At 49.9% G+C, this 16894-nt stretch overlaps 1 protein-coding gene across 2 annotated transcripts; it reads left to right on the top strand.

Annotated features, from left to right (window-relative positions):
• The first annotated feature begins 1372 nt into the window (after window positions 1–1372).
• SCYL3 (SCY1 like pseudokinase 3) lies at window positions 1373–16480 on the top strand. Of its 2 annotated transcripts, none has more exons than XM_066324780.1 (14): window positions 1373–1461; window positions 4511–4785; window positions 5643–5828; window positions 6485–6598; window positions 7195–7251; window positions 7935–8037; window positions 8575–8686; window positions 9043–9120; window positions 10498–10637; window positions 10926–11113; window positions 11478–11649; window positions 13459–13602; window positions 14194–14918; window positions 16068–16480. In XM_066324780.1, the coding sequence occupies exons 2-14, from the start codon at window positions 4621–4623 to the stop codon at window positions 16128–16130; spliced, it is 2247 nt and encodes a 748-aa protein (XP_066180877.1). In that variant the 5' UTR covers window positions 1373–1461; window positions 4511–4620; the 3' UTR covers window positions 16131–16480. The 2 variants fall into 2 exon arrangements, with proteins under 2 accessions (XP_066180877.1, XP_066180879.1); XM_066324782.1 differs by lacking the exon at window positions 1373–1461 and adding an exon at window positions 1624–1870.
• The last annotated feature ends 414 nt before the right edge of the window (window positions 16481–16894 follow it).

The following is a 16894-nucleotide window of genomic DNA, read 5'->3' as shown; positions in this document are numbered from 1 at the left end:
AACCCTGACGTGCCACCTTACAGCCCTCCCCATGCACACTCACAGGAGAAATCCTCTCCTCACTCCCCTGAACGGTTGGTGAGGCTGAAGTGAGCGGAGTTTGGCTGTGGGTCTGAGGGAATCCCCCTTGCTATCCAGGGAGCAGAGCTTTAGCTGTGCTGGAGGGACTCAGGCATTGATGAGCCGCTGTCCAGCTGACCTGTGTGTCATCCCTGCTTGCCCAAGCCCTGGAAGGCTTCCCTAGATATGGAAGGGGCAAAACATATTGCTAAAGAACACACTCTACACAGCTCGTGCTGGATTTGGCAGCACAAAACTCAGTGCAGGTTAAATTCGTGGAGTTGAGTTACTAAAGAAAGCCAAGGCACTTGCAGAGCTCAGACCACCTGTGTTAAACGCCCTGCCCTGGCCATTAAACCTGCGTCTAGACGAGGCCACGAGGCTGGGCTGTGCTGCTGTTCGCAGTGACTGAGCAAACCACATCCTCGGGTCCTGGCGCTGCAGGAAACTGGAATAACACCGGCGATATGAAAATAGCGTGTGAAAAGCCCAGACCTCCCACCGCTCTGGAGCCGTTCCTTTCAACCTTCGTTCCGCCGTCCAAAACACTCCCGTGAAATCTCTCCCCGGAGTCACTTTACGCCGCGGCGCGGGCAGCAATTAGTTTTAATGGCATTAAATGGATCCCCTCTCGCTGGAGTGTCAGACCACCGGCCTCGCTCGCACCCTCCGGCCCCGCTCCGGCAGCACTGGGCTGCAGGCGGAACTGAGCGGGCACGGGAAGGGCAAGGATATTAAAAAATGTCTTTTAAAAGGACACAGTGGGGCAGCAGCGTGTCCAGTGAAGGGTCTGCAGAAACGCCGTGAGGAGCGGCTGCGGGAGGCGGGGGCGCTGAGCCCGGAGGAGGCTCAGGGAGCTCATCGCAATCCGCAGCCGGACAGGAGGCGCAGCCAGGGGCGCTCGGACTCTTCTGCGGGGAGGACAAGAGGAAATGGCCCAGCTGAGACCGGGCAGATTCAGATTAGATATTAGAGAAAAACAAATAAAAAAATCACTGTCAGGGTGGTCAGGCATTGGGACAGCTGCCAGGGAGGTGCTGCAGTCACCATCCCCGGCCGTGCTTCGGAGGCGCCCGGACTCGGCGGTTTCGCGGTTCCAGCGGCACTGCTGGATACAGGAGTGGACTGGATGATCTTAAAGGTTTCTTCCAACCCTGCCGACTGCTCGAGTCCCTGATCCCAAGGGTGCCTGGAGGGACACTCGCCCTCACCCGAAATGGCGGCCGGCGCTTCGCGGGCCGCGCCCCGAGCGGTGAGTGCGCTGCGGCCGCCGGCCGGCAGGGGGCGCGCGAGGCGAGCGGCGCTGCCGGCCAGGCGGGCGGAAGGACGGACAGACGGACGGACAGACGGAGCGGCCGGCGGGGCCCAGCGGCACCGGCACCCCCGGCCCGGCGGGGACAGGTGACACGGGGGCGGGGGCAGGCGGGCCGCGGGCCGAGGATTGTTGTCGGGGGCCGCCGTGGGGTCTGACGGGCGGGCCGGGGTGTGCCCCGCGGGCTGCAGCTCCCGGGCACTGCCCCCGCAGGGCCGGCTCCTGCCTGTCCCCGGTCGGACCGGCCTTGGGGGAGCGCGGTAGAACCGGGCTTCCTTCCCACGTTGGCGGCTGATCGCCCGGCTGCCTGCGAGGGTCCGCTTGTGCAGGGTGCCGGGTGGGCATTTGAAGGTGTCACTTTGGGAGACCTCTGCCTTTGGCAGCAAAGCCCCTGGCACCGCCGAGAGCGCTTCCAAGAGGCGCTGCTGGCGGGGAGGTGGCGGGCAGGGCTGGAAAGCCAGGAATTGCCTCTGAGCTGTGGAGCGGCGTGTGTGTCAGGTGAATATCCTGTATGCGGCTGTCGTTCACTCCACGAGGAAGCTAAATGGAAATTCCACCCCTTTCTGGTAGCAAATCCACATTGTCCTTAACTGCCAGTCCCTCTGGCTTTCCCTGCCGGTCTCCTCTCTGTCCGAGGGCTTCTGTGTGTTACATCTGACGGTCATGTTTACAGTTCGTTGAAAATGAGATGCAGAAGGGTTAATGCTCTTAACTCATAGTTGCGTAATGGTTTGTTTTGGCTCTGCAGAGCCATACCTGGGCACAGACCTTTGCAGACGCTTTTGCCAGCTCGCCTTTCAGTAGCCATAAAAAGGCTGCGAAGCTCGGGGTGCCAAAGGCTGCTCCGTGTTTGACACTGAGAGTTGCTGTGCGCCTCCCGAGAGGAGGCTCCCTGGAAAGGAGGGGAGGTGTGTTTGCAGCTGGCTGTTGTACATCACATGAGGATGACTCTGGTGTTACAATATTCAGCCTGGGGAGGACGTGGAACTGTTGGAGCAAGCCCAGAGGAGGCCATGAAGTTGATAAGGGGACTGGGGCACCTCCCCTGTGGCTGGTAGGGTTGGGGCTGTTCTGCCTGGAGAAGGTTGCATGGAGACCTCACAGCAACCTCCCAGGATCTGCAGGGACTACAGGGAAGCTGGAGAGGGCCTCTTCATCAGGAAATGTGACAGGACAAGGGGGGAATGGCTGCAAATTATACCTGGGGAAAATTAGGTGAGGCATGTGGAAGAAACTCTTCCCTGTCAGGGTTGGAAGGCCCTGGCACAGGGTGCCCAGAGGAGCTGTGGCTGGAAGTGTCCCAGGCCAGGCTGGATGGGACTTGGAGCAGCCTGGGACAGTGGAAGGTGTCCCTGCCCATGGCAGGGGAGTGGAATGAGATGAGTTTTTCAAGTCCCTTCCAACCTAGACCATTCAATGACTCCGTTCTGAGCTGGGTATGTCTCTGAAGCCAAATATGTCCGCGTGCATTTGGAGGAACCTGAGGCATCAGGTCAGCCCAGGTACGGTCAGGTGTCCTGAGTGAGAAATCACTGAGGTAGCACAACTCAATGAGGCCCAGCTGGGATGAGCAGAATGCAGAGAAACGCATTGGCTGTGCCCAGGAGCAGCAGCTGGTGCCTTGCACACAGGTGAGGCATAACCTGAGGCAGCCAGGGCACAGCTCCCAGGTTCTGGCTGGAGAGGAGAAGATTCTGTCTGGGGGCAGCATGAATGCTTATGTGCCAGGGAGTTCACAAAGAAAAAAAATCCAGTTTAGAGACGTGTGCTATTGCTGCACTGTGTTTCCTCTTCACCTGTCAGCCCCTCTGTGTAGTGCTGGGAAGCTGCAGTTTAGACTTCCATAACTTTCCCTTTATGTCTTAAAGGTTTAAGGAATCAGTGCTGAAAAGGTGCAGATCCATGTCTGACACCAGAGGGGAGAGAATGAGGAAGCTATGAGTTCTGTAGCTAATTCAGTTTAGATTTTAGGTGGATCAGGACACAGAAACTCAATTAAAAGCCCCTCTTCCCCCCGCATTTCAGGCTGCAGGGGTTATTGTACCCTCACTTGGTACACTCTGGAGGGTTAAAGGAGCCAGGAAACTGTAACTAGCTCTTTTTCCAAAGGCCCTGAGCAGTTCTCACCTCCAGGTTCATGGGAGACCTAACTGGAGACACAGGTGAGGGGCCAGAGCGGCAATTTTGGTGGAACAGCTCTGTTGGGAAGCTTGGAGAATCCTGTGTTACTGCCTTCCTGAATCCTCAGGTCATGGCTGGAAACAACTACAAAAAAGTCAGCTGCAAAAAAAAAAAAAAAAAAAAAAAAAAAAGCTTGGAGGTGGGCAATTTTCCCCAACTTTTTCTGAAAACTGAGGGCTTGCTCTTTCCTTCTGATTCCTGGTGACTGACTTCTGTGTGCCAGCAGGTTCAGGTCTCGCCTGTGGCCTGTGAGCACAAGCCTGATGACAGAGCATGTGCTGGGTCAGTGTTTTCCAAAAGAGCCTCTGCAATCAGTGTGTTTGTTTTACTGGTTCTGTGTGTGAGGAAACAGCACAGAAATCTGTGTCAGCCTCTTCCTGACAGGCTGTGGGAGGAAGGAAGGGTTGGCAGGCAGAAGGAATATTTGTCACATGGAGAGAAGGTAATCTAGGGGGGAAACATGCTGCTGGAGGAAGGTACCTGGATATAGGTAACCTCCTGAAATCCAGCTTGTAATCCTTCCTCCTTCGCTGAATTCTTCTCTGGCTTGGAGAATTGAGGAATGGTGTTTTTAAGAAAGCCAGATGCTCCTTGTGGAGTGGCAGTCACACTTCCTAACTGCTGACTGTACTTAATGCCAGTTAAACCCTTGGAGTTGGTGTCTGTGTTGCTGGGGGTGTTGGTGAATCCAGCTTTTGGTGGATCTCAGCTTGGCATCTGGGTCAGGGATGGGCTGTGGGTGCTGCACTGTGTCACAGCTGCTGGTGATGCTCACAGGTGGGTGCCAGTGCAGTCCAAGCCCCACTGCTGAGAGCTGCTCACCTGTTGATCCAAACCCTCTTGTGGACGCTGGGTTTCCTTTACAAAGTGAACTTTGGGGATTTTATTCTTGTCCTTAAACTCAAGGTGAGGACACGGACAGGAGGAGGTTCATCATGGCTGTTCTGTGCTTTGCAGAAAATGCTCTGAAGGTGAACTGGACGGCGCCTGCTGGAACAAAATCTGTCCAAAGAAAATCCTTCCTCGCTCAGAGGCTGTTTGTGGTGAGGAGGGCACCTCTGCCAGGGATGGGCTCGGAGAACAGTGCTTTGAAGAGCTATACCCTGGAGGAGCCGCCCTTGACGCTGCCCAGTGGCCACACCATCCACCCGGCCGTGCTCCAGGATGGGAAACGCGCCTCCGTCTTCGTGTACAAGCGCGAGAACGAGGAGAAGGTCAACAAAGCTGCCAAGGTACTGCACTGTGCCTGGGACACGCTGCACAGCCTCTCTCCTTTTATTGGCAGGGTGGGAATCACTTAGCAGGGGTCAAACCCTTGGGAGTGAGGGCAGGAGAAGAGGTGGAAGCCAGCCTGGCCATGGGGCAGAAGGGGGTTGGCAGCTGCGGAGTTCATTGCGTGCTGCATGATGAGGACAGCAGTGCCTGCCTGTCTTTGAGGGTGCTGCCTCCTCCTGCAAGTCAGGGTCTTTCTTGGATGAATCCCACCCAAAAGACCATATTTATTATATAATAATAAATTATATTTAATTAAATTATATTTATAAATAATAAAAGTAAGACTTTTATTCTGTGTAAGATTTTCTCCATCCAGTGCCAGCAGGGAGCTTACAAGACAGATGGAGAGACAAGAACATGTAGTGACAGGACAAGGGGAAATGGCTTCAAACTGAGAGAGAGTAGGTTTGGTTTGGATATTGGGAAGAAATTCTTCTCTGTGAGGGTTGGTGAGGCCCTGGCACAGGGTGCCCAGAGAAGTTGTGGCTTTGCCCTGGATCCCTAGAAGTGTTGAGGCCAGGCTGGGCAAAGCTTAGAGCAACCTGGGATATAGTCGAAAGTATCCCTGCCCATGAGAGGGGGGATGGGACAAGATGATTTTTAAGGTCCTTTCAGCCCAGATCATTCTGTGATTCTGTTTCAGTATATTATAAAAATTTCTGCAGTCTGAGTGAGGATGTTTGCTGGGTGCTTGGCGAGGAGCAGGGATGGGCTGTGTGAATTCCATGAGGAAGCATGGCTGAGGGGGCAGGACTAAGCTCTGCATGTGGAGATGCCTCAGAGGAGGTCTAACAGAGATCTTTGTTTCTGGAAGCACCTGAAAACCTTGCGCCATCCTTGCCTTCTGCGCTTCCTGTCCTGCACTGTGGAAGCAAATGGGATCCACCTGGTTACAGAGAGGGTGAAGCCCTTGGAGACGGTCCTGGAGACTCTCTCTGCGGCAGAAATCTGTGCAGGGATCTATGATGTGTTGCTGGCACTCATCTTCCTCCATGACAGGGTAGGTACCCCTGGCAGCATAGTCAGGCTCTGGTGGGAGATGCAGGAAATGTGACAGGAGAGCGTTGTACCTGGGCTTGTCTGGGCGACTCCTTGCTGATTCCTCCCAAGCAGACAGACACGTGTCCCACAGTTCTCGTAGGCTGAAACTGCTAAACTTGGCTGCTTTGGAGGAGGAAGGGTAATTGAAAATGTTGTGGAAATGAGGGAACAGGCAGTTCTCAGTTCATGGATCTGCGTGTAGTATCCTTGCTTTAGGGAATTGGGATTGCTTGGCCTTGGTGTTCGTTCACAGCTGTTGGCCCGTGCCAGAGATGGGCGTCACTGCTGCCCTGTCTGGGCACTGTGTGTTTGCCCAGGGCTGCAGGTAAATCCCAGCTCAGACTGTAGCTCTGGGGTTTTGTGTTCACAGTTGGAAAACTTCCCTGGATTTACAGTTGCATTGCAGGGGCTGTGACAATTAGGGCTTTGTCTGCTCTAAAACCACAGCTCTCCTGACTAGCACCTGCTGGTCACCTACAAAATGCCACAGGAACTGTGTGCTTTTTTGGCAGCTTTTCCTCAGTCCCCTGCAGCACCTAATCAGTGCTGATTAAGATTTTACATCTTCATCTGTCCCCCAAGTCAGTTACCCTTTTTTTGGTTTTTATGTTCTAGGGAAACCTAACGCATAACAACGTCTGTTTATCGTCAGTGTTTGTGAGTGAGGATGGGCACTGGAAGCTGGGAGGAATGGAAACAGTCTGTAACTTCAGTGAAGCCACCCCAGAGGTAAGAGCCAAGCCAAGTGCACCTTGGATGCCCAGGGGAGGATTCCTGGCCCATGGAATCTGGCCATCTATGGATCTGAAGGCCCAAGTCCTTCCATTTAGCTGGATTTGCTATTAAATGTTTTGGCTCACTTCCAGCTCTGTCCTGAATCTTTGCTCTAAGGACACCATAACTATAAACTAAAATGTCCACACAAATTAATTCTCCATTAGCCAAAATGCAGCTACTTTTCTAAGGGACACTGCTGGCTGGAGAGCAAGAAATCTTTGCTCTTCTGGACTGATAGAAAAATGACAAAAGAGCAGGAAGATTCAGGTTGAAATGAGTCATTAAGGAAAATAATTTAAATGCCTCCTTAGTTTGTGCTGGTGGCATTCTCACTGCTTGGTAGAAGAAAGAACAATTCCTATTTTGATTTCTGGTGCCTGCTGTGCAGAGTCATTGCAGCAGCAGGCACAGCCTGCCCTGGGTGCCAGCAGAAGGGGCAGGGGCACAGCTGCTGCCACCCCCAGCCCTGTCCCTTGGGCACAGCCTGCTCTTGCTGCTGGGCACTGAGGGGACACGGAGGCAGCTCAGGGCCCCTCTTGTCCTTGCAGTTCCTCTGTCACGTGAAGTCTGTGCGGGACCAGTCGTGCATCCCCTGCGAGGAGATGGTGAGTGACAGCTCGAGGAGCTTCCTGCTGGCAGCAGAGAAAAACAGTGATGGGCCAGAAATGTTCTTACATTCATGTTATATTTCCTTGTGCCTAAATGGCATGGAAGTGGCTCTTGGATTATATCTGAGGTTTCCTCTGTTCCTTTTGTCCCTCCTCTGTCCCACCCCTGATTTGGGAATGGTGTTGGGCACAGATAGTACTGCTTTTCAAACACTTTGTGTTGCTTCCAAATCACCAGAGTTTTGCAAAAGTCAGAGTAGTTGCTGAGATTGCCCAGATCACTGTGGTCCCATGGTTGTGTAACTCTCACCACAGCCTTTTCCCTACCTTTTAAGTCACTTCCTAGCTGTTGAGAATCCTTGGAGCTGCTTATGCTGAAGGAGCACGCTTCTGCTCTCTAATTACTGCCTGTTTCCATAGAAATGCTCAAAGCTGTTGACTGCCTGCATTCATTGGGGGGTTGTTCCATCGTGATGGAGTTGCTCCTTTGGGTTATAAATTCCCCAGTGGAGGAATTTTTAGCACAATATTCTACTTGTAGGGTACACAGTGAAGCTTTGGTGCTATAAAAAGAACTGGAGAGTGTATATGGTGGGGGGTGAGAATAAAGATTTATGGAAAACACCACATATCTCATAAGCTCCTGCTTTGCTGGTTTCTTTGTTTTGTTTTGGTTTCAGTCTGCAGACTTCAAAATCCTGCCCAGCAGCTACGGGCACGCGAGGGACGCCTTCGCATTTGGGACAACGGTGGAGAATCTCTTGACAGCTCTCAATGATCAGGGTGAGAATGACACGGGTTTATTTTGCTGGTGACAGGCCCTGTGGTTCATTCCCTGTGTGGCTGAACATTTCCCCTTTCACTGTGCAGCTGGCAGGAGTGCTGTGGGCACAGTGGCCAGTGTTGTTCCTTGTTTGCAGACCTTGGCTTCTCCTGTGTTCCCCTTTTCCTGTGGGGATGTGGTCAGATGTAGCTGGAGGTCACCAGCCCGTGTGACACGACCACTCCCAAACCTGCTCTGGTCCTGCCAAGGGTTATGGAGGTGGCACGTGGATCTTGAGTGCCACAGCTGAGCAGGGGTTGTCACTTCCCAGCAGAGAGACAGCAGGAGGTTCTTGGGAGAACAGCAGCACTCCTTGGAGGCTTAGTAGCCAGGCAGGTTAGGAAGAGAAATGGAAATGCTATTTTCCCCTTCCTTTTGCACTTTTGTTATCAATTAGAGCTAAGAATAAGTTTTGGGGGAGGGTGGAGGACTCCTGAACCCCCTCCTGTTGTTCAGTGTGGAGAGAGAAATCTAACTGTAGGTGCTCTGGATTTCAGTTTCAGCAGATATTCTCTCCAGCTTTCAGCAAACCTTGCACTGTACACTGCTGAATCCAGACCCAAAGTGTCGCCCACCACTGTCCAGCTTATTGTCTCATGAGTTCTTCAGGTAAGGACAGGAATATCAGGCCTCTCTTGGTCTTAATCCTGCTTTTTTCTGTCTTGCAAAGCACCAGTTTTGTGAAGGTAGATGGGAGTGCAGACTTAATCCCTGCCTTTCGCAGGGATCTTTGACAAAGAGGTTCCTTAAATTAAGAAGGTGTTACCAGCCCTCCCAAAGAGGTGCTGAGCAGCAGCCTTCAGGTGTACCCTCCTTGCTGGCACTCTTGATGCAGCAGCATTTGACTGGGGTCCCTCTATCTCGTTCTCTCTGCAAAAGGAGTGGTGGGGGTTGCAGTCTCTTCACTGTGGGTGGTTTAGTCATCAATAAGGATTACACTTGACAGCTTTTGGTTTTGTGCTTAGGAATGATTTTCTGGAAGTTGTGAATTTTCTGAAGACCTTAACACTAAAGTCTGAGGAGGAGAAAACTGAATTTTTCAAGTAAGTGAGGGAACTATAATGTGGAAGCTTCTTATTTCAGAATGATAAAGCACAATTCTGCAAATGGATTGTGGGGGGACCAGGGAAGGCTCCTGGCCACAGGTACTTCCTCAGGTGGCAGATTTGGTGGCTTTGGCAGAATACTGTTCACTCTGTAACACTTTGGGTACTCCAGCCAAAGCAAGAGTCCTGTTAAAGAGGAAACTTCACCTCTTGTTTTCCAATTCCTTGTGGCTGGTTTGCTGTTTAGGAGGAGCAGTCTCTGCTGGGGTCTGCATCATCCTGATGCTCCCCAGCCTCCAGAGTGGTGCAGCTGCCAATGAGAGAGTTTGCAATATGACTTGTTGGGTGATTAATCCTGTGGTGCCAAGAGTAAAGCTGTTGCCTGTAATGGATGTCTTGGCTGCAGTAGTGGAACATCTTGCAGTAGATCCTACTGTTGTGGTCCCCAAGAATTTTTCTGTCAGGATGGCATTATCTGGGCCTGAAAAGGGGAGAAGCTGAATTTTTCTTTTTTCCATATAAAAAAGCCTTCGTGTTCTCACAGAGCTGTTTTCCTGCCTATTTTATACATCAGTTATTTTTCATTACAGGCTTAAGTGGATGAAGTAAGAGGAGAATGGAGATCCTTAGCAGGAACATTCAGAGTGGTTCTCACTATCTCTGTGTCAGCAGTGTTTACTGCTGGAGGGGTTGAACATTTGCTTAAAGATAGGGGAGTGTTGCCCTTTTTATCAGACAGAGGGGCCTTCACAGCATGTGCACCCTTCTCTTGGTCTCCAAGTGTAGATAAAAAGCAGTAACTGACAATTAATACTTTAAAAATCAAAATCTGACAGACAAGAGCAGTTGCACAAAATTAAACTCTGATAAACTCAATCAGTACTCTTTTGGCCTCATTAGATCGAAGTGGTTTCAAAACAGGATTCCCTTTGTGGTAGAGAAACTTCCCTTGTGTGGTAGGTAGAAGAGTCTTTTCCAAAGCAGCAGGAAAATCCTTGCGATGGACCAGGGTGTGGAGTGAGAGGAAAACTCTCTGCTGCAGTTTTGTCTGTAGCTCTTCACGGGAGATGCCAGCTCTGAGGCAGTTTGGTGCCCCAGCAGCTTCCTGTTCCAGCTGGATGGGCTTGCGCCAGTCCATGATCTGGGTGTGGAGTTTTACAGGATGTGGTTCTGGCTCCTGGTCTGTGCTATCTTTGCCTCAGGCAGGAGCAGAGGCTTCTCTCTGGAGGTCAGAGTGCAGACAGAATGAGGGGCTAGAGTGGGACACTGACTCTGGATAAGTCAGACACAAGGAGGGGAAAATGATGTTAAGGGAAACAGGCATAAATGCATGGAAGGCTGCCTTGATACTAATTGCTGTCTCCTGGAATGCAGATTCCTGCTGGATAGGGTGGCTGGCTTGTCAGAGGAGCTGATAGCATCACGGCTGGTGCCTCTCCTACTCAATCAGCTCGTGTTTGCAGAACCTGTAGCTGTCAAGAGTTTTCTTCCTCATCTGCTGGGCCCAAAGAAAGGTGACCTTTAAATACTTCCTCATCACAATTATTCCTGACAAGTTTGGAATTAATTCAGAGCAGTTGTTTCATTGAATCAAGGGAATAGTGTTGTTTTCCCTAAGCAGAACAAAGACTGTAACAGACAGAACTGGAAAGGACAGTTATCTGTGCTTGCTCCTTTGCACTGCTCTGCTGATGCTGGGAGGAGAATTAGGAATGATCCTGGTGTCAGCACTCGGTAGCTTCTGGGTGAGCTGTCTCTGGTGGGTGAAGCATCCTTTTCCCATCCTCACCTCTGTTCCCTAGAGCAAAGTGGGGAGAGCCAGACCAGCTGCCTGCTGTCACCAGCCCTGTTCCAGGCCCACGTGATCCCTGTGCTGCTGAAGCTGTTTGAGGTGCACGAGGAGCACGTGCGGATGGTGCTGCTGTCTCACATCCACGCCTACGCTGAGCTGTTCTCTCAGGAGGAGCTGAAGAACATCATCTTGCCACAGGTTAAGGACTCAGACCAATGGGTGGTATATCCTGGAATATGGGATTTCCCAGAATCACTGAATGGTTTGGGTTGGAAGGGACTTTAAGGACCATCTAATCTTACCTAACCCCGTGCCAGGAGCAGGGTCACCTTCTACTAGACCAGGTTGCCGAGAGCCCCGTTCACCAACTAGGATCAGCCAGCCTGTTTAATTGGTAGCACAAAGTGGAAGGCTGATTTTATGCTGTGAAACAACATGCAGTCTTTACTGAGAGCTGTAGGGGATTAGAAATGAGAGGTGCTGCCAGAGTAGCACTTGAAGAGGAAAGCAGTGCTGAAGCAGAGTTCCCTGCTGTGCTGACATCAGTGTGTGGTTGGTGCAGGTGTTGCTGGGCCTGCGGGACACCAGTGACTCCATCGTGGCCATAACCCTGCACAGCCTCGCCGTCCTCGTCTCCCTGCTTGGCCCTGAAGTGGTTGTAGGTGGAGAAAGAACCAAGATTTTCAAAAGCTCTGCACCAAGTTTCATGAAAACTGCTGATCTCTCCCCAGAAGGTAAAAGATACAGTCAGAGTGTTCTTGGGATGCTTGCCTGTTCTGTCCAAGCAGTGTAGGCAGAGTTTCTTGGATCATTAATCTGTTCCTGGTGACAGGTTAATTTAAAAAAAAGTTAATTTGCAGCCAAACTTGGATTTTTAGTTAGGTGCTATTTGCAGATCCAGAATTGATATCAGATGAAGAGTTATTTAAAAGTATTTTAAATATACCAAATATATTGGGAAAAAATGAAACCTCTTCTTCATTTAAGCAGCCTTGTAGGTAAAGGAGATAAGAGTGTGTGTGTGTGTGTCTTTTGTGAAAAAACTATATTGCCTTGCTAAAGAACTTACATAGGCAGTTATTTAATATTCCCTCTCTCTTTCCTTAAAACCAGTAAATCTTATGTTTTTCCCCCAATTTCTATTCATAGATTGGAAAAGGAATACAAACTTCCCTATTTTATCAGCTTTCTGGAGGCTTTTCAGCTAATGCAAGTGAAGACAGTAGCCCGTGCACCTGCTAGATAACTTGGAACCAAGTGTGCTAAGAGAAAGCTTCTCTGGGTATTGAAACTAAAATGTTTATAATGAGGGAAAAGTTATCATGTGTGCAACTTTAGACATAGGAGATACCAAATGAAATACATGACAGAGATCAGTTTAAGTGTTTGCTTCCTGTTTATGTGTGTACTGGCAGCTACCACCCTTCATTAAAATCTGTGGATGGCTCACTGCATTAGTTTCTTTACATTATTTATTTTAGTAGACTGTAGTAAATAAACCACTTTGGATTGCAGGCTGAAACCAGGTTTATTTTTCAAAACTTACTTAAAATTAGGTCTGATTTAACTATTGATAAACAATAAAAACCCCACCTTTGTCCTCAACAGTGAGTGACAATCTGCAAAAAGCAACACAAGAGGCTGAGCACATGAGGTTTAACAAGCTGTTGGCTCAAGCTCCTCAAAGGATGTGCCCTTTATGAAGGGCTCTGGGAAGGGGCTGGGTTGTGTGTGTTCCCAGCAGTCCTTTCCCCTGGGCCACCTGTCTCTGGTGGCACTGGTGATCCCTAACCTAGGCAGGCACAGCTGGCTGGGAACTCAGATGAATCCCACGGAAGTGCAGCACTGGCCCAAACTCTGCCATTTTGAAGTGGTGGCAACAGGGTCCCACACAGCTGAGGCTGGTGTTGGCAAACCATCACCAGTACTGATCATACCCTGCAGCTCCCAAAAATGAACTGCAAGGAGATGCTTGCTGAGCTGTCAGCACTGGGCCAGGGAAATACACCTGCCTTGGGCAGCTCCAAAGCATGGCCTTGACTGCCCACCACCCACCTCACCTCACCTCAGGCTGGGATATGAGGGCAGTCAGCCTTCAGAGTAGAGACTTTCAGTCCAGGAAGCTGCTGTGCCCATGCCCAGCCATGGAAAGGGGGTTGTTTAGTGCCATGAGTTTGCTTATGCTTGGAATTGCTGTGAGTGAGTGCAGTGCTTTTGTGTAAGGCAGGTACCAGGTGGGATTTTTGGATCCAGCCAGGTAGAAAACAGCATTTTTAAAGCATCTGCTCCGATCCTAATGAGTTTATTCATTGTGTATTTCTTGAAAGAACATTTCAGCAAAAGCTGACCATGTACAGTTGCCATAACTTTGTACTGGCAAGAGCTGCAGGCAGCGGGAACAGAGGAATATTGTTCTATATGGATCAGAAGGTGCAGCTGTTGGATTGCTGTGCCAGGCCCCAGTGTTGTTCAAAAAGAACATTCCAGTGCTGCAGGCAGTTCAGCTTGTGTCCTTTTTTTTTTTTTTTTCTTTATTCTGGCAGGTTCCCCCAGTCATGGCATGAGCAATCAGAGAAACCAAACCTCTCGGCCCCTGAAGAGCAGTCCCAGCTCGTTCCCCAACTCTGCGAAGGCACCTGGCAAAAAGCCTCCTGTGCGACAAGACAATGCCTTGGCTTCAAAGACAGGTAAAATGTACCATACCCAGGTAAAATGTGCTTCCTTTCAAAATCAAACGTTCACCAAGGAAGTGTTGCTTGAAAAGATGTGCATTTCCCCCATGTGCTGATCTGAAAGATTCAGTGAACCATGGAAGGCAACAGTGAAGGAAGGGGACTGTGATCCTTAACATCCTAGGGAATAGCTCTTTGGGAAGCTGACATACACAGATTGCGTCCCTGGACTTGAGTTTGTTTTCTCACAGCAGATTCTGTGCCGTGCTTTCACCCCTCCCACAGCTCAGCAGATACTCTGGATTTACAAGTCAGCTCATTCTGACACTCAAAGCTGATTTTCTTTCCTTACATGGCCTTTTCTCAGTCACCTGTTCCTTATCAGCAATCAGCTTGTACTGCCCCTGGCTCTGAGGTGAATTCCTTCCTTTGCAAGCAGGAAGGTGTCCCTGCTTTCTAATCCAAGAGGAGCTTGCTTTCCAATCAATTACTGGCTTCTTCCAATGCCAGGTGGTGCCTGTAATGTGTCTAAAACTTCTTGACAACTCCATTTCTGCCTGCACTTGCTCTCTCTAAATGGGTATATAACTCCTTTGTCTTCCACAGGTGAGCAAGGCACTCAACCCCCCCTGAATGGAATTCCTGGAAGCATGAATACACTGGGGAACAGCAGGAGCTCTTTGACTACCTCGGAAAAGCCAGCAGAGGAGTGGCCAGACTGGAGTGAGCCAGAGGAGATGGACACTGAGAAAACTGTGAACATTCAAATTCAGCCCCGGGAGCTGCAGGGCAGCATGGGACCTTATTTTGCTGATCATGATGTAGACGAGAAGCCTTGGGATGACTTTGAACCCAGGAGCCCCAGTCCTAAACTGTCCTCAGGAAACTGCCCCACTGTGACACAGGCTGCTGCAGCTGAAAGGCCGAGGCCTCTGCCAGGTACCCATCAACTGAGCAAAGAATTCAAAAGCCTCAGACTGAGTCCCCCCACAAAGTCTTGCCATGGGAACAGCTGGAGCAATGACAAATGGGACTCTGAGGAACAACTGGGAGAAACTGTGTTGCCAAAAACCTTTCAGGAGAGGTTGAAGTCTTCATCAGAGTCTGGCCTGGGAGAAGAATTCACAATCAAAGTGAAGAGGAAACCTGTGCAAGACCCTGAGCTGGACTGGTTTGCTGACATGATCCCAGACATTAAACCTTCTTCCGCCCTCTTGATTTTACCTGAGGCAAGGACAGAAGCTCCTCACTCGGGTGGGGTGTCCAGCAGAGAAGGTGCCCCCCAGACTGTGCTGTTTTCATCCAAATTTGCAGCAGCTGATGTGACTGAGGTAAGAGGCTGGAGGTTTAGGTGACTGCAGCCCTGAGAGGCTCCCCAGCACACAGCATCTTAGCAGGCACCAGGTACTGCAGTGGGCACTTGGTACAGCAAAGAGTTCTGTCAGGAAACAGGGAACGGGCTCCATTTGTACACTACTAGAAGTACTAAGGAGTTTTACCTCCAGCTTTTACTCTGTGCTGCTGTATCATGGATGCAGGAATCATGTGATTTGTTAAAGAGAGTTTTGGTTTGTCAGACAGGTAAAACAGGGCTGGATCCCAGCTGCTGAACAGACATGTTCAAACAGAAGGGGCTTCCAGGCACAGAGAATGCTCAGGACTGAGGTGTTTTTCCTGAGTCTTCTAGCAAAGCACAATAGCATTGTACACTAATGTCCAGAAAGCCTGAACCTCTGGATTACAGAGTAAAGCTTTCTGGGTGTGTTGTTTTCATGAAAGAATAACTGAAACATTTCTCTATTTCAGAGACACAGGGGTGGGTCACAAAACTGGGGTTTCTTTAGGCAGATAAATCCCTGTAGACCAATCAGGGAGACTCCAAACACCACTGCTGTTTCCTAGGAGGGGAAGCAGCATTCCCAATTGAACATGTAACTGCCTTAGGGAAAAGGTGTTGACTTCAAGCTGTTTTGCTCATTCAGCCTCAAGAGAGCTACCCCAGGAACAGCAGGGAGCATGGGGAGAGGAGCCTGAGCTGTAAACTGAAGTTGTTTATGATGTTTGACAGTGGCACAGTGTACTGTGACTGTCATGACCCCAACCCCATTTTGGGGGGAAGGCAGCCAGTGCTGTGTCAGTGGGAGATCAAATTCAGTGTTAGAATACAACAAGAAAACAGCTCTTTCCTAGAGGGAAATAAATCTTCTGATGTATGGCATCCTTTTTAATGGAAAGTGGGTCTGATACAAACAGTAAAAAAGAGAGTCCTTGTTAAGCCTGCTTTTGTCTTTAAGGTGATTCCTCTTGCAGTTCAAAGTTCTTTAAAACCATAAGCTGCAAATACTGACACTTCATTTTTGGGCTTTTGGCCTTGTTGATGAATGCTGTGCCCTCCCAAACCACACAGGCTCCTGAGGTTGTGCTGGAGCACCCAAGTACATTCCACATACCTTAATCTTGATGATTTTATGTGATTCTAGGCTGAAGCTACAGGCTGGGGTGAAGAAGAGGAGTTGAACTGGGAAGATGATACAAACTGGTAACAGTTCTGAACCAGACCAAGGCGATTTATGGTGTGCTGGATCCTGTGACAGGAGTTGCTGCTTCCCCAGTACAATGGATAAAGTACCTCAGTGCTGCACTTGCTGCACAGCCACGAGATCCCATTGGGCCTGAGCTCTTGCCAGGGCTGCTCCTTCCCAGTCTGTGCCAAAAGCCACAGGGGTGAGCCTGCACTCCAGCAATATGCCCAGCTGTGGTGCTGCCACTGCTCCCGGAGAGGACAGCGTGATGGTGCTGATGTGCTACTGGAGGCCAAGAGTGGTGTAGGAGATTGATCCCAAACTCACCCCTGCCCTGAAAAACTGCTGACAATAAATGAAAGTCACACTGAGTTTCTTGGTTAATGTGCCTTTTTCCCTTGGTTTTCTTGTTGGTTTTTTTCCCTATCCCAGAAACATAAAGCCCTTAGAAATGGCTCCTTATAACTTTTCAGCTGAGATGATTTTAAGATAAATGTACAGTTTATTCAAATTATTTATTTCTGTTTGTATAGTTCTGTCAATGGATGGCACAAGAGGTGCTAGGAACCATACAGTGAATAACCACAAACTGCTTAAGCACCATGTTCTTTCTGCTCTTAACTGTGACCAATAAAGATTATTTTTAAAGGATCATCCTAGTGTGGAATGCAACCAGCAGCAGAGGTATGTCCAGAGAACAGTAGAGAGCCTTTACTTGTTATTCCTGAGTATATTCTAAAATAAAGATAAAAACACCTACTACCTGGGCCGCTGCATGTGACAGG

Source organism: Sylvia atricapilla, chromosome 9, assembly GCF_009819655.1.
Source record: "Sylvia atricapilla isolate bSylAtr1 chromosome 9, bSylAtr1.pri, whole genome shotgun sequence".
Lineage (NCBI taxonomy): Eukaryota > Metazoa > Chordata > Aves > Passeriformes > Sylviidae > Sylvia > Sylvia atricapilla.
The sequence above is the reverse complement of the archived record's forward strand: the minus strand, read 5'-3'. Positions and strand labels throughout refer to the sequence as shown.

Excerpts from the sequence above, each read along its gene's own strand:
- SCYL3 (XM_066324780.1), top strand. The coding sequence starts at position 4,621 with ATGGGCTCGGAGAACAGTGCTTTGAAGAGCTATACCCTGGAGGAGCCG. Across the intron at positions 8,687-9,042 it reads TTGTCTCATGAGTTCTTCAG|GAATGATTTTCTGGAAGTTG; the intron begins GTAAGGACAGGA and ends TTTTGTGCTTAG. Across the intron at positions 11,650-13,458 it reads TGCTGATCTCTCCCCAGAAG|GTTCCCCCAGTCATGGCATG; the intron begins GTAAAAGATACA and ends TTATTCTGGCAG.